The sequence below is a fragment of the Opisthocomus hoazin genome, chromosome 12, assembly GCF_030867145.1.
Source record: "Opisthocomus hoazin isolate bOpiHoa1 chromosome 12, bOpiHoa1.hap1, whole genome shotgun sequence".
Classification (NCBI taxonomy): domain Eukaryota; kingdom Metazoa; phylum Chordata; class Aves; order Opisthocomiformes; family Opisthocomidae; genus Opisthocomus; species Opisthocomus hoazin.
The window spans coordinates 29764211-29778698 of NC_134425.1; the positions used below are offsets into that span (position 1 = coordinate 29764211).

Sequence of the window (14488 nt, forward strand, 5' to 3'; positions counted from 1 at the left end):
TTTCTGAGCCCTGGGTACAACTTTCCTCTGTGGGCATTTTGTTTAGTAGTCCACGCACTGTTGCCACCTTAATTGTCAACAGGAAATCAAAAACCAGTTTCTTGCCCGAATCCAAATCTTGATCCTGAAATCACTGGGAATTTTGATCTGTAGCTGTAGAAGTCCTGCACTGCCAAAACCTTCAATAGACCCGAAAACCTAAACCAGAGAACTTCATTCTAATTTGCTTGTGTGTCCACCAGCTAATGTATTTTGAAAAGATAGCAGCATATGGTAGGGCTGAGGAATGATACTACATTCCACCTTCCCTGGAAGCCCTTGCCTCTTCTGTCTCCAAGAGCAGGGGTGCACGTTGTGTTTTCATCTGGTTGACAGACATGGGGTGGGCTGCTGCTGCGAGCAGAAGGATGTAAACACTTTGCTGAGACATAGCAAAAATCCCACCTTCCACACCTTGGTGGAAGGATGTAAAAAATCCATCAAAATCCAAAACTTGTTGTGGAATGTAGGAAACACAGTCAAACCCAATATTTATTTCATGTTTTATCATTTTCCCCACACTCCCTTGGGATTTTTTCCTTCTGCATTCTGGTCTTGCACAGACGCCCAGAATCAGCCTGCTGGTGACACGCGTACCACAGGGCACGTCTGTGGGGGGCCCGAGTCCTGCGTACGAACAAGCATGGGATGCCAGGAGCTGGCAATGCAGCTGGGACAGAGAGACAGCGGGCTGGCAAAGGGCAGGGGAAAGTCCAGTCTACCTGTGTGCTGCAGATCAAAATCGAAACGCTGTAGTGATCGGGAAGGAGCTGGTGTGTTCGCAGCAAGGAGGACCCCAGTGTGTTTCTGGTGGTTTTGTGTGTGTGTGTTCTCAGAATGGAGCTGGATGGAAAGAGTGGTGAAACAGGCCAATACTGCATACAAAGGCTGCGGTGCCGGGGACAGAAGCAGAATTGTGTGAGCTCTCCATTAATCACCTTTTGATTTCTTCCTTCCCTTGCAGGTACAAGTGGGAAGTACACCTCAGGACCAAAGAATCGTGGGATACATCTCCTGCACTCACTTGCAAGCTATTGCAGGTACTGTCCTCATTTATGTGTCTCAGTTTTTCACTGTTTTTAGGCCTGTGGGGGTATTCTTGTGCAACAGTAGCAAGCTTTGCTCCTCCAGCATTTCTGACAAAGTGCAGTGTGCATCGCAGACAGAAGTGAAATTGGGAAGGATGAAGGGCAGACAAGTGCACCCCCAAACCTTCACAGTTTCAGTCTCAGAGTAATCAAGTATTATAGGAGACAAAGTATCCCTTGGGAGCTTTTCCTCTCTTTGCTCAGTCTTAACCAAATACTGTTATTTTAGCAAATACATTACTATCATCGTTACTCAACGGCATTTAACAACCCGTACCGTGAGCAATCAGCACATAAACTAAAATTTTTTTGTACATAACTAGGGGATTAACAGAAGATGCAAGCTGGGACCGGTTTTTCCACCAGAAATTAGAGCTGGAATAAACCCACATTCTCTGGCTTTTGACCTGCAAATTTCATACATAAATGGCTAGCAAGTTAATACACTCATTGAAAAATTCTCCTGGTCCTGTTTAAAAGCAGTTCCACTATTACATTTGCTACAGCATGACACAGCATGCTCTATGTTCTTTGCTTCATGAAAAATATTTTCTAAGGTCATTAATGATAAAGAAAATGCAAAAACTCTTAGCAAGGCATGGAAGGCTTTTTCTGGAATTTTCACTGAATTATTGTGAAAAAGAATGAGATGTTCTTGAATAGTGGATTTCTGTGTCTGTGAGGTGCGTGGACTCCACTGCTTCCCATAATGAGACTGGAATTTCATGTGGCTCTGTCAGGTTGTGGTGGAGCCTCTTCCTCCTCGACCATCTTGTGACCTTTTATGACATTTTTTATGATAGTATCTCAACACTCAGCTCTCCTTTTAATATTGACAACGAGACTGAGGCAGATGGGTGGCCTTACCTCCGTGTTACAGCCCAAGGCCAGAAAGCAAGGAGAAGAAAAGTTAGTAAATTCGGGCCATTTTGTTCCATTTTTAGTGTTCTGATGCATGTATTTTGAAATCCAGATGCTTCTCCTTTTTGTTTGTGTGCCTGAACACTCATCAATTAAAATTCACAAATACTTGAAGTTCTTGGAGGTGTCTGTGGAAAATTTTCCATGTATCTTTCCTATCTTTTGCATCAAAACTATCAGTTCTGTACTTGGAGCAGATGTCGTACTAAGATAAAAGCCAAATCTGCAAACCTTTACTTAGCGTCAGATCAGAATTTCATTTAGCCAGAGGGCTGGGTGTCTGTTGTTTTACTTGATGCAACTGCGGTTCTCCTGCTCCCGAGAGCCGGAGAGCACAACACAGCCCTCCTGGACTGCCCGATGACAGCGCGTACACTCCGGCGGAGGCGACAGTGACGTGTGATAAAGGGCGGAATGCAGCAGGGTTAGGGTAACCCCGACGGGCAGCCAGCGTTCACGCTGCTCTGTCAGTGCTTCAGCTGCAGGCAACAAAACTGCCGGTCCCTCAAGTGCATCAGAGAGACCGGGCAGTTCTAAAGGACACTCACGAATTCCTGAACTGCACTTCAACAAGTAACGTCCTGCTCTAGTTTTTTGGTTTTAACTCTGGAATTACGGTCATGTACTGTGAGGTTGCCGTTGTGGAGCCGAGAGTTGTTGCTGTTCAAATTTAGGTTATAAACCTCCACTTTTAGTCCTGTTCCTTTGTACTACCTAGTCAGGTATTATCAGTTCGTCTTTGATAACCACATTGTGAAATCCCTAATATATTAACGAGGAAGAGAGGGGCGGGAAGAAGAATGGGGAAGTAATGTTCTGCTTTCAAAGTCAGCCTAAAGCTTCTTCAAGGGTAAAACGCAAACTTTCATTTTCCCACTTAGGTTCTTGCTTCATATTTTTAGGCTTATCTGGTTCAAACTACATTGAAATAGAGCAGACAATGATTTAAGAGTCTAACTGTCCTTTGATAGATCAGATTAGTTTATGTAATGAAATGGAAAACTAAAGTTCACAAGTTTGGCAGAGCTGTGCTTTCTGATTTGTATCATCTGATTCATAACATTTCACACATTAAAAAAATTACAAAAAAACCAGTTCAACGATGTAAAGATGTCGTACCTACAAAAACAAGCGCTGTTTAAAAGGTTAGCCACTTAAATCATCTTGTCACACACGGCTGGGTGCAGTTTGGCTTCCCTCCTCGGAGACATAAACCTACCCCCGACAGCTCTGACACTTACAGGAGTATAAAGTGAAGGGATCCAGCTGCTCATGGTCAGGGATGAACTACTACTGCTTTTTTCAAGAGATGTGCTGGCTCAACTCTACTCTGAGCAATTACTGTTTTTTCAGACCTGACATTCACCTTTTGCAATCAAACTTTAGAATCAGATGCAGCTTATCCTTCCAGTTCGCTGCCTCTTACTGAGTGGTGCTCTGAAGCAGCTCTCCGTTTCCACTGTGGAAGCAGCTGCATTTCGGTGACCAGCGACGGGACCCTTTAATGAGACCTGCATGTAATCGTTTTCCAAGGGGCTGTTCAGTTTACCTGGTTCTTTTATGTATTTCAGTGAGTCAGTGATTAGCGTTCTGGACAGGGTTTGCTGCCTAGAACCCAGCCACCTCCCCAGCCCCTTTGCGTCGCGCCTCCCAGCCAGCCCACCAAGCCACCCGCACAGCGAGCCTCACGCTGTTCCAGCCCAGGTCCAGGCGACGTAGCGTGCTGGATGCCATCTCACAGCCGTGTCCACCTCCCTGCTTTGGCTGAGCGTGACTCCCGTCGGTAGCAGTACAGCTACTGGCATCTCAGCCTCTCTGGCACAAGTTTCAGGGTCCACAAGCCCACACGTAGCTTAGGCAGAACTCGGCTCGGGACTGACAGAGTTCCCTCGGTGCGTGAGCGTCTGCCTGTGCGATCAGGAGCACCTTCAGTGCTGCGCGTCCTTGGGCAGCCATTCCGCAGAGGCGTCTGGAATAGCAAAGCTGGCGTCGCCCCGCCGCGGCAGCCGGCCCGTGCCCCCTCCTCTCTGCTGTGCCAGGACAGCTGTGCCAGGCCCTGTTGCGCTTGCCTGGGGACCTGACCCAGCTGACAAGCAACCCAGCAAAATAAAAGGGCTTTTTTTGCTGGTTTGGTTTTTTTGAGTGGTTTGGTTTTATTTTGTTTTATTTTGTTTTCCTGGCCTATCCTGGATTAAGTCCGTTACAGGTGCAGGGGTCTGCTTACTCTGCCACGCAGTCAGGTGTGACACAGCCTGTCTCATGGCTGACCGAAGCCTTTGGTTGTGACTTAGGAACAATTTTTCTTTTCGACTAGGCTTTACATCCTACACTTTACAAGCTTTTTTTGCTTGTCTGCCCCTGTCAGTATATCCCATAGCACTCTGGTTTTAAAAACCTCCCCTGGATCTTTCGATTTGCTCTGACTAGGCCTGTCAGCCGCTTTGTTCAGCCACCGCAGTGGTCCTTCCAGCGTCTCTCGGAGGAGGACAAAACAGTCTTCCTCAGTGGATAGCACCTCCCTGTAGTTCTAACTAAAGTCAGGATTTCACTTAAGCATTTCCAAAGTGAGCAGAAAGGGCAAGTATGATTATCCTGTGAAGAAAAAAGGTGAAGGATTTGTTTATGCTGGCTGAGATTTCCCACACTACCCTTTAATCTTTCCACAAAATTTGAAGCTGAAGGGAACTTGCAAGGGAACTTGCAAAGAATTTGGAAATGCTGACTGCAGGAACCAGTCACAACACAATTATTTGCATTTTTCCAGGCCAATTACTGAAGAAAAGAGTGTAGAGCAATTAGCACAAATCTGTATTCTCTGGTTAATCACTGGTGGCAGTCAATCAGATCAGTGATTCTATCTGAACATTTAATGAGAGCTGAAGGCTGGAAGAAGAAGTTGAATGTTAGTGTTGGGAGTTACTACCTAGTTCTCTTCTGTTAAAATTTACTGATGCCATTTCACTTCAGCAGCAGTTTCTGAAATGTCTGCTCCCCTGATCATGCTGGATTCAGGTTTGGCTTCTGCTCTACTTCGATGTCTGATTAGTTCAGTTACCTTCATCTCCAAAGCTGTTGACCACTGGGAGGGGGTACGCCTGAGCCTCACCGGTAGCTCCTGCGTACAGATACGGGCAGTACCTGCTGGGCAGCTGCCGCAGGCGGACGCCGTTAGTTCGGTACCCGTCTCAGAAAACAGTTCTGTTCAAGTCGCCGTAGAGGATCCCGTCTTTTGTCATGGCAGCGTCGCTCGCTGCACTGCACACGCTCCAGGTAGTGCACTGAAGTGCAATTACTTCTGTGACCTCTAGTGGGGATCATCAGAGGTGCCAGACTGTCACAAGGTCTGCACTTCTCCCAGAAAGACAGGAAAGTCATGTGTTTCTAGAGTGCCAAGGCTGCTGTTTTTCTGTAGGGCCCCGAGGTTATCTGGTGTACAGTGCTGCTACAAAGGCTCCGCACTCTTACCAAGACACGCGTCACTGTGTAGTTAACGCTCTCTGAGGAACAGCAAGGCATGTTCCCGGACACCTCTCACAATATCCTCCTAAAATTTTTTTTGCACATCTCTCTTTTGTTCTTCTCAAGATTTTTCTGGTTTGGAGAATTTTACCTTTCTGTGTTTCAGTTAAGTGGATTTGCTACATTCTTCATGCTGGTCTGTGGCAGGTTGCTGCCTGAGTTTTATGCCCATATGGTAATGGCCGCATTATTTTATCACTCATGCTAGTGAAGCCATGGTAGATGGATAATTCACAGAAAATGAAAAAAACCCTTGACAGTTCACAGAATCACAGAATCTCAGCATGGCAGGGGCTGGAAGGGACCTCTGGGGATCACCCAGTCCAACCCAGCACAGGCTGCAGAGAACCTTGTCCAGGCGGGGTTTGAATATCCCCAGAGAAGGAGACTCCACAACCTCCCTGGGCAGCCTGGGCCAAGGCTCCGTCACCCTCAGAGGGAAGAAGTTCTTCCTCGTGTTCATCTGGAGCTTCCTCTGCTTCAGTTTGTGCCCATTGCCCCTTGTTCTGTCGCTGGGCACCACTGGAAAGAGTCTGGCCCCGTCCTCCTGACACCCACCCTGCAGATATTTGGAGGCATTTCTAAGGTCCCCTCTCAGCCTTCTCTTCTCCAGGCTGAACAAGCCCAGCTCCCTCAGCCTCTCCTCGTAGCAGAGATGCTCCAGTCCCCTCATCATCCTCGTAGCCCTCCGCTGGACTCTCTCCAGTAGTTCCTCGTCTTTCTTGAACTGGGGAGTCCAGAAATGGACACAGTACTCCAGATGGGGCCTTACTAGGGCAGAGTAGAGGGGGAGGAGAACCTCCCTCGTCCTGCTGGCCACACTCCTCCTCATGCACCCCAGGATCCCATTGGCCTTCTTGGCAACAAGGGGACACTGCTCGCTCATGGTTAATCTGTCCCAGGTCCCTCTCCACAGAGTTGCTGTCCCGCAGGTCTGCCCCAGCCTGTACTGGTGCATGAGGTTGTTCCTCCCCAGGTGCAGGACCCTGTACTTGCCCTTGTTGAACCTCATCAGGTTCCTCTCTGCCCAACTCTCCAGCCTATCCAGGTCACGCTGAATGGCAGCACAGCCTTCTGGTGTAGCCACCACTCCTCCCAGTTTGGTGTCATCAGCAAACTTGCTGAGGGTACATTCTAACTCTTCATCCAGGTCGTTGATGAAGAAGTTAAACAAGACTGGGCCCAGTACTGACCCCTGAGGGACACCACTAGTTACCAGCCTCCAACTAGACTCAGCGCCGCTGATGACAGCCCTCTGAGTTCTGCCATTCAGCCAGTTCTCAATCCACCTCACCGACCACGCATCCAGCCCACGCTCCCTGAGCTTCCCTAAGAGGATGTCATGGGAGACTGTGTTGAAAGCCTTGCTGAAGTCTAGGTAGACAACATCCACGGCTCTCCCCTCACCTACCTAGCCAGTCATGCCATAGTAGAAAGCTATCAGATTGGTCAGGCATGATTTTGCCTTGGTGAATCCATGTTGACTACTCCTGATAGCCTTCTTTTCCTCCGCCTGCTTATTGATGACCTCCAGAATGAGCTGCTCCATCGTCTTTCCAGGGATGGAGGTGAGGCTGACCGGCCTGTAGTTCCCTGGGTCCTCCAGGACCTTTCAAAGATGATGGAGAGTGGCTCAGCAATGACATCTGCCAGCTCTCTCAGTACTTGTGGGTGCATTCCATTGGGGCCCATGGATTTGTGGGTGTCCAGATTGCTGACATGATCTCAGGGATGTAAAAGCCAGTTTTCAACAGATGAGCAGTCTATATAATTGGGACTTAATGGGGAGCAAGATGTGACTGCATTCTTGTCAACAAGCACCATGATTATTTTGTTACGTTACGAGGAAACAAATTCAGGCCAGAAGAAAGTACTGGCCTAAGGAGATGAGACAGGATAGAAAGTGTCAGACGCTGCAAAAGGAGGACAGTCCATGCATCTGAATAAGCTCCACCAGGAATGAGCAAGCTGGGACTGTTCAGATCCAGGAGGATAAGCCTGAGAAAGGCTCTTGTCAAAGTGTGCGAACACCTGATGGGAGGGTGTGAGGAAGATGGAGACAGACTCCTCAGTGGGCCCAGTGACAGGACGAGAGGCAGTGAGCACAAACTGAAATGCCATTTAAACCACGGAAAAGGTTGTGTATTGCAAGGGTGACACTGGAACAGGTTACCCAGAGGTTACGGAGTCTCAAACCATGGAGACACACAAAGCCTGACTGGACGTGGTCCTGTGCAGCCCGGTGTAGGTGACCCTGCTCGAGCAGAGGGGTGGGGCTGGATGATCTCCAGAGGTCCCTTTCAAAATCATGCTTTCTGTGAAGCTCTGATTCCATCTGTGTCTTTCGTTAAGCAGCATGCGTGTGTTAGTCACGCACATCTTTTGCGGTGAGTGTCACCTGCCCTGGGCTGTGTTTATTCCACGTGACCTATTTCTTGTGCTTTTGTCTGGCTGCATCTTCACGGCAGGCGCTTCTTGTGCTGTGGTAGCAAGGGCTTTCCCCAAGAATGCGCTGGTCTGGGTCTGTGTCACTGGGGGACTGTGTGAACCTGAGCTACAAGGAGCGCGAAACTGTAGGTGAGGAACAAGAGCCCGGAAGCACTGGTACCGGCTGTTATATTACAGCCCAGCTGGCAGAGATGTTGGGAATAACGCGAGTGGAAGAAAAACACCAGATTATTTGCGGTTGGAATTACCAGTCTAAAGAGATGTCCCTGGTCATGTTCTTTTCGCTGTTTCTTTAAATTGTTTAGGATTGTATCAAGTCATGCTGGATTGAACACTTCCGACTCAGCTTGTATTTAACTGTTGTGTTAACAAACAAACACACCCACACCCAGACCCCGAGATATTCTTGAAAATCCAACGCTTTAGAGGTTAATGGTGGTAGGGGAGTGAAGCCCTAAGGCCTGCAGTTTGCCTGCTGACCCAGGGACAGCGTGCTGCCAGCTCACATTTCACAGGTCTACAGAGCGCTGGCTGAGTGATTAACGGGCTGTGAGTGTGGAGACCTAACTGCTCGCCATTCCCACAGTGGCCACTGAAAGCAGCTTTGGACAGACATCGCCGATGTTTCTAATTCTGCTTTACACATTCTCAACAGCTAGCACAAAGCAGTAAATTAAGTTAAAATTGTAGTCAGAATAAGGAATTTCGGATTTCCTGCTTTTCCTTCCAGTTGTGGCATGTGAAAAAAAAAAAAAAAAAATCTTGTTTTTTCTTCTGTTGAAGAAAAGTAACGTTGTTCTGACTTGTTCTGAAACAAGCAAAATTCTGTTAACTGTAGGTTCAGTGAAAACAAAAGGAAAGGAAAGACAGAACGGTAACCAGTTCTTTCTAGAATGTGTCTCTTCCTGCTCCTCTCGCTACCTCAAGCTTTGGCTGTAATCATTTTAAGAGAGCCAGTAATTAATTTTTTCTCAGACTTCTTATCACCTAATGTGCTTGAAATTAAGTGTGGTTAGTTGCTATAATTAAAGAGCTGTTTTGTGTGTCAGATGGATTCATAAACAAAAAGTATTTGGCAAGCAATCAGTCTCCGCTCTGTCACATCACTCCTGGAAACCAGGGCAGACCCCAGCACGGCGCCTAGCGTCACGTCCTTGCAGCGGGTCACCAGGATCCAGTCCTTTGCTTCTGAAGCACCGCCTACCTAAACCTGTAGCTACACAGACCTTTAAAAACACGAAAAAACATTCTTACTTGAACAGAAACAGAACCCTCCCTCAGATGGACTACTACAGTACCAGTAAGTTGAATTTACCGTTGACATACACTTACTAATAACACTTGAAAGTTTAATTTTTCATTTTTAAAAATTAGAAAGCAAAGTGAAGAAAGATCAAGTGGCTTCCCCCAGAATACGCTGTGCAGTTTTGTCTGAAGCAGGATTTTAACTCTGAGCTCCTGACTGTAAATGTGCTGTGCATCCGAACCTCCTGCGCACGCGGCCAGGAATGCTGGGGCTGGGCCTGGCTGGCTGCAGCACGGGTGCCTTCTCTGCTCATTCTTCAGCCGTGTCTCGCATGGCTGCTTCCAGAAGGAGCCAGTTAAACCATCGAGAAGCGTGGCTCCTAATGAACCTCACGCAGTCGTCTGAGCACTCGGTACTATCAACCACACCCTTTTCAGTCTTGCCCACTTTTTCTCGAGATGTCTAGGAATAGCTTAGCCACTAACACATGGCTGAGCAATGTGCTAAAATGAGGTCTCGTTTCTTGTTTTGGTTGTCTTTTTGTTTGCTGCAGGAGATACTACTGTTCGATGTGAGCAACTGGACATGCTTCAAGATTGGCTGTCTGAATTCAGAAAATCTACCTCCTCCTCCAGCACAGCCAATCCCGAGGAGCTGGTGGCTTTTGATGTCATCTGTGGAGATCTCAACTTTGATAACTGCTCCTCTGGTAAGACAAGGTTTTCCTTTGCCAAGAAGCAACAGGAGAGTTGTCGATTCCTGCGTGTTGTAGCAGTACGCTAAGCTGTAACTGGCTTCTCAGGGAAAGGCTGAATTGCTACCGATACTTCTGAGACAGGTCCTAGCCTTGGGATGAGCCAAGGAGAGCGGCTCACACTTACCAGCTCTGCTGAGTTACTAAGCACGATGTTTTTTAAGGCACAAAGGGCAATAATTTGTGACTTAGGGCAGCAATAATAAGGACAGACCCAGTGGTTTACCTTTCCTTGAATTAGGTAGACACCTGTTGTCCTAGAATTTCAGTTACTAGTGAAAGACTTGTATGTTACAAGATTTTTGTGGAAAAAACAGTAGCAAATTCTTGCAGTTAAAAATAATTTTATAGTGCATATGCACAGACATAGGAGATTGTGTTTGCTGATGACACCAAACTGGGAGGAGTGGTGGATACACCAGCAGGCTGTGCTGCCATTCAGCGAGACCTGGACAGGCTGGAGAGTTGGGCTCAGAGGAACCTGATGAGGTTCAACAAGGGCAAGGGCAAGGTCCTGCACCGGGGGAAGAGCAACCCCCTGCACCAGTACAGGCTTGGGGCAGGTGACCCTGCTTCGGCAGGAGGGTTGGACTAGATGACCCACAGAGGTCCCTTCCAACCCCGAACATTCTGTGATTCTGTGATTAATGCTGCAGAGAAAATGAAACATTGCTGAATCAGTTTTGGAAAAACTTCACTGATGCTGTGTACTTTTGTGGGTTTTTTATTTTAATAAATTTAAAAATTGTTTTTCTCCATTTGGATGGTGAGAGTACTAGAAAAGGGCTCCAGAGAACCATCAGGAATGGCTGGTGAGTTCACAGCGACGGCAGCCTTTCCAAACACAGACGCTGTGCTTTGTTGAACTGCCCCGCGGAGCGCAGAGCGCTGTGCTCGGGTGCCCTCCCCGCCCTCCTGCCCGGCGCAGCTCGGGCACCCAGCAGAGCTCCTGGCTGGCTGCACGTGGGCGCAGGTGGCCCTGCTGGCCTGGAGCCGGCCAGCGGAGCAGCGGTGCCCAGCCCGCTGCCAGGCTGAGGGCTAAGCGGCCTCCTGCGGCACCGGGCCCAAGCTGAAGGAGCGGGACACAACAAGCACAAGGCGGTAGCGCGAGGGGGCTCAGCAGAGCGATCTGGCCTGCGCCGCGCTGCCGGGGAGAGGCGCACTGTACAGGTGCGCTCAGGCTGCAGCATCCAGCGGAGGGTTCCGCACGCAGGCCAGACTTTGTGAATGAACAGGTGAATTTGTGAACAGCGTCCAGTGTGGATTCTGCAGTCTTCGTAAGCAGTCTGGGTAACTGGGGCTGAGAGCAACCACTGTCCCAAAAATGATCTTAAGAAACAAAAAGCAAGCATCGTCTGATCTCGCTCTCATCTCATGACTTGTACCAGAGACTTGTAATGGAAGATTTTAACAAAGCTGGAGAAACATTTAACTGGGTAGAAAAGACCATCACCCCAGAGCACAGCCCTTCTGTGGTTTGTTTCTAGCTTATATGTACAAAAATAAATTGGTCACAACTCTCTGATCCAAAGTAAATGCAGAATGGTCAGAGAAGGTGCTGGCAAGTGCTCAGACTGGTGGAAGAACCACTATGCACTGTGGAGGTGAACAGTAAGCGGTCATGGCTACAGGATACTGCAGTTAAGCAAACACCTATTAGGGTACAACGTACCGGCGGCAACGGTAGGGAATTTTTAGGGAAGGAGGGAAGAAACGTGGTCAGTAGCAGGCCCTCAGCCAGCCGAGCCAGTGCACGGCCAGGCTGACGAGGGCTGGCAGCAGGCCGGGTGAAGGGAGGCAGAAGCTGGGGCTACAGATGGGCACTGCTGCTGTGACCCAGCTGGGCCTGGAGGCGAAGGTGTCCACCAAGGAGACAGTCTGCTGCGTACCAAGGGGGGGCTGCCCTGGCAGGGGTCAGGGGGAAAGCAAGAGGAGGGAGACGGGACCGCAGCTGGGAGGCTGACAGGACGCGCGGTCAGCACTCTCTGCCTGGGAAGTTCTGGCACTCCAGCCACGCTCTTGCACAAGTACGGAGTGTAACTAATGCTGTTGTGACCCGTCTTTCTAAAGCAAAAATAAAAACAACTATTTGCTCTTGCAAATAAGAGTTATAAATATTGCAACCATTACTAAAGAGGATTGAAAAGTAGGTTATAAAGAAACATTTTACTTTTTCTGCAGCTTATTTACACCCCCCCCCCCAAAAATTCACTCAGCCTGGAAACTGAAATGAAGTTGGCTATTTAGTTTTTTAGATTGCTTTCTTTCCTTACACGTGATTTCCTTTCTTTTCTTATGCAAGATTAATGCAATGTTTTAAAGTTTTCTCCTCCATTTTTACATTACTCATTAGTTTAGGGACATTTGTTAGCATTGCAGAGAACTGAACGTTTTAAGAATTTTTTTAAAAAATAATCAGCTTCCTGTGATACCGTATATGATCTTCTGTATTCTTTCCCACTCCACAGACTGATACAGCAAGTAATTAATGTTTCAGTGAATGTCAAGCTTCTATTCATAGATGTACTGACAGTACAGTTTCCAAAGATCTCCAGGTTCATGAGTGACCCTTACGCTTGTAACAAATTTTGTGCAACTCCATTTCCCCCCCCCCCAGCTTTACGGAACATTATGACAACATCCATGCAGCGAATTCACACGTAGTGGGAACATTCTTAGAAAGTTACTTACTGTCAGGTTGCTTTGGACTGGCTTGTGTAAAAGTCTGTTACGTTTTTCAACCTTTTTAGCATAAGATAAAAAGCCTTCCAGTCAGAGGGGTGAAGTTTGTCCCATCAGCTGTGACTTCTCACTGCCAGTGCCACAGATGCAGACCAATCACGACAAAATTTTCATCTCTCTGAGACAGGTCATGCTGATTATGTTCAGAATGGCTTTAACGCTTTAGGTAATATCCCAAGCAAATTAGCAATTGCCTGTCCTTTCTCTTACCTGCTATTCGGAAGCGTGTAAAGCACAAGCTTTTCTCTTCATCCTTTCTGAGATGTATACACACACCCACAAACAGCCATTTACCTGGGGAAGTCATCCCCGTTCTCCCTGGCGTGATCCAGCTCAACAAAAGTTTTGTACCAGCGTAAGCAATGCTGTGGCAGGGGCAGCGTACGGAAATATGTTGGAAAACCTTCGCTTCAGTTTACACCTAGAAACTACCACAATACGTCTTTCGTAGAAAGACTGTGTAGGACAGCACTGTTATTAGCAAGCATTTGCTGGAATTTCTGATGAAGACAAGATCTTGCGGTGCAGTAAACCTGCTGCTGAACTGGTACGCAGCCACCCTACATATGGCTACCAGACAGGAAGGAGGACTTGCCTTTTCTGTTGTGGCAGAGCACACAAGCTGTCCACAGGTTCACAACACGTAGCTGATGCACCTTCTCTTGGGCTTGCTCTTTCCCTGCAGAGGACAAGCTGGAGCAACAGCATTCTCTGTTTACACGCTACAAAGACCCATGTCGAGTTGGTCCTGGGGAGGATAAGCCATGGGCAATTGGTAAGAGCTTTTCTGGCTACCAGTGTCTGAACATCCACTTGTCTGTGCCTCAGATGGCATCTCTAAGGAGCAGGCAGTTCAGCTAACTGGCAGGAAGAATGTGGTGAAGACCAAATATTGACAAGGGGTATTTCTGTAATGCGTATTTGATAAACCTTAACAGCGTCTTGTTGAATTATAATTAAGAACCAGAGATGTCAAACTTCAGGCCCCCTTCTAGAACTTATGCATCGAGCTACTTGAATGCCTTCCCACACCTATTCTACTTTTAAAAAAATCTCTAGATTACTTGGAGGTGAAGGGGGGGGGGGAAGCCAAATTATTGTTTCTGTACTTTCTGCAGGCACTGAAAGCCTGCAGCTTTTGATCAGAATGTCAGAATGTTCCATGCGGTGTTCTATAAATACCGTGAGGATGTACCAAAGTAATTCAACAACGGTACGAACATGTAGGGTTCACTTCAGAAAAGATTGCCTGGAAATCTGATACACTCATACCTGGTGAAAATCAGTTGAACTTGGGGAAGTTTTAGATCAGGACTCAGACTTTCTCTAGAGGAGCAATTATAACTGTTAAGATACTAAAGGTAAGAATGTGGAGCTGTTTAATCACGTGGCTTGACTCTGTTGTAGCAGAAAAACAAAAAAAACCCCGAGCCATTGGGGCTGAGAAACCGGAAGGGTGGAGGCTGTGTTTTGAGAGGCGGCAGGCAGCAGGGGCTGGGGCCAGAGGAGATGGGAACGCGAAACGCTTCCCGTCAGAGCGGTCCCCTCGGCCCCACAGGCGTGCTGCCTGCACACAGCCGTGCCGGGAGCTACGCTGGGACAGTCACCTCTGCCTTTCTGTCCACAGGTACCTTGTTGGATCCTGAAGGGCTGTACGATGAAGAAGTGAGCACTCCAGATAACCTACAGAAGTACGCCATTCCAAACCCTCCCACCGACTTTAGACAGTTC

The 14488-nt window shown here is 47.9% G+C and overlaps 1 protein-coding gene across 5 annotated transcripts in view; it reads left to right on the forward strand.

Annotated features, from left to right (window-relative positions):
* Positions 1–14488, forward strand: part of SMPD3 (sphingomyelin phosphodiesterase 3) — a 126498-nt gene that overhangs the window by 100665 nt on the left and 11345 nt on the right. For all 5 annotated transcript variants that reach the window (XM_075434109.1, XM_075434108.1, XM_075434112.1 and 2 more), the window contains 4 exons: positions 1004–1079; positions 9815–9970; positions 13443–13532; positions 14385–14448. In XM_075434109.1, the coding sequence (XP_075290224.1) occupies positions 1004–1079; positions 9815–9970; positions 13443–13532; positions 14385–14448 (386 nt within the window). The remainder of the gene's footprint in view (positions 1–1003; positions 1080–9814; positions 9971–13442; positions 13533–14384; positions 14449–14488) is intronic.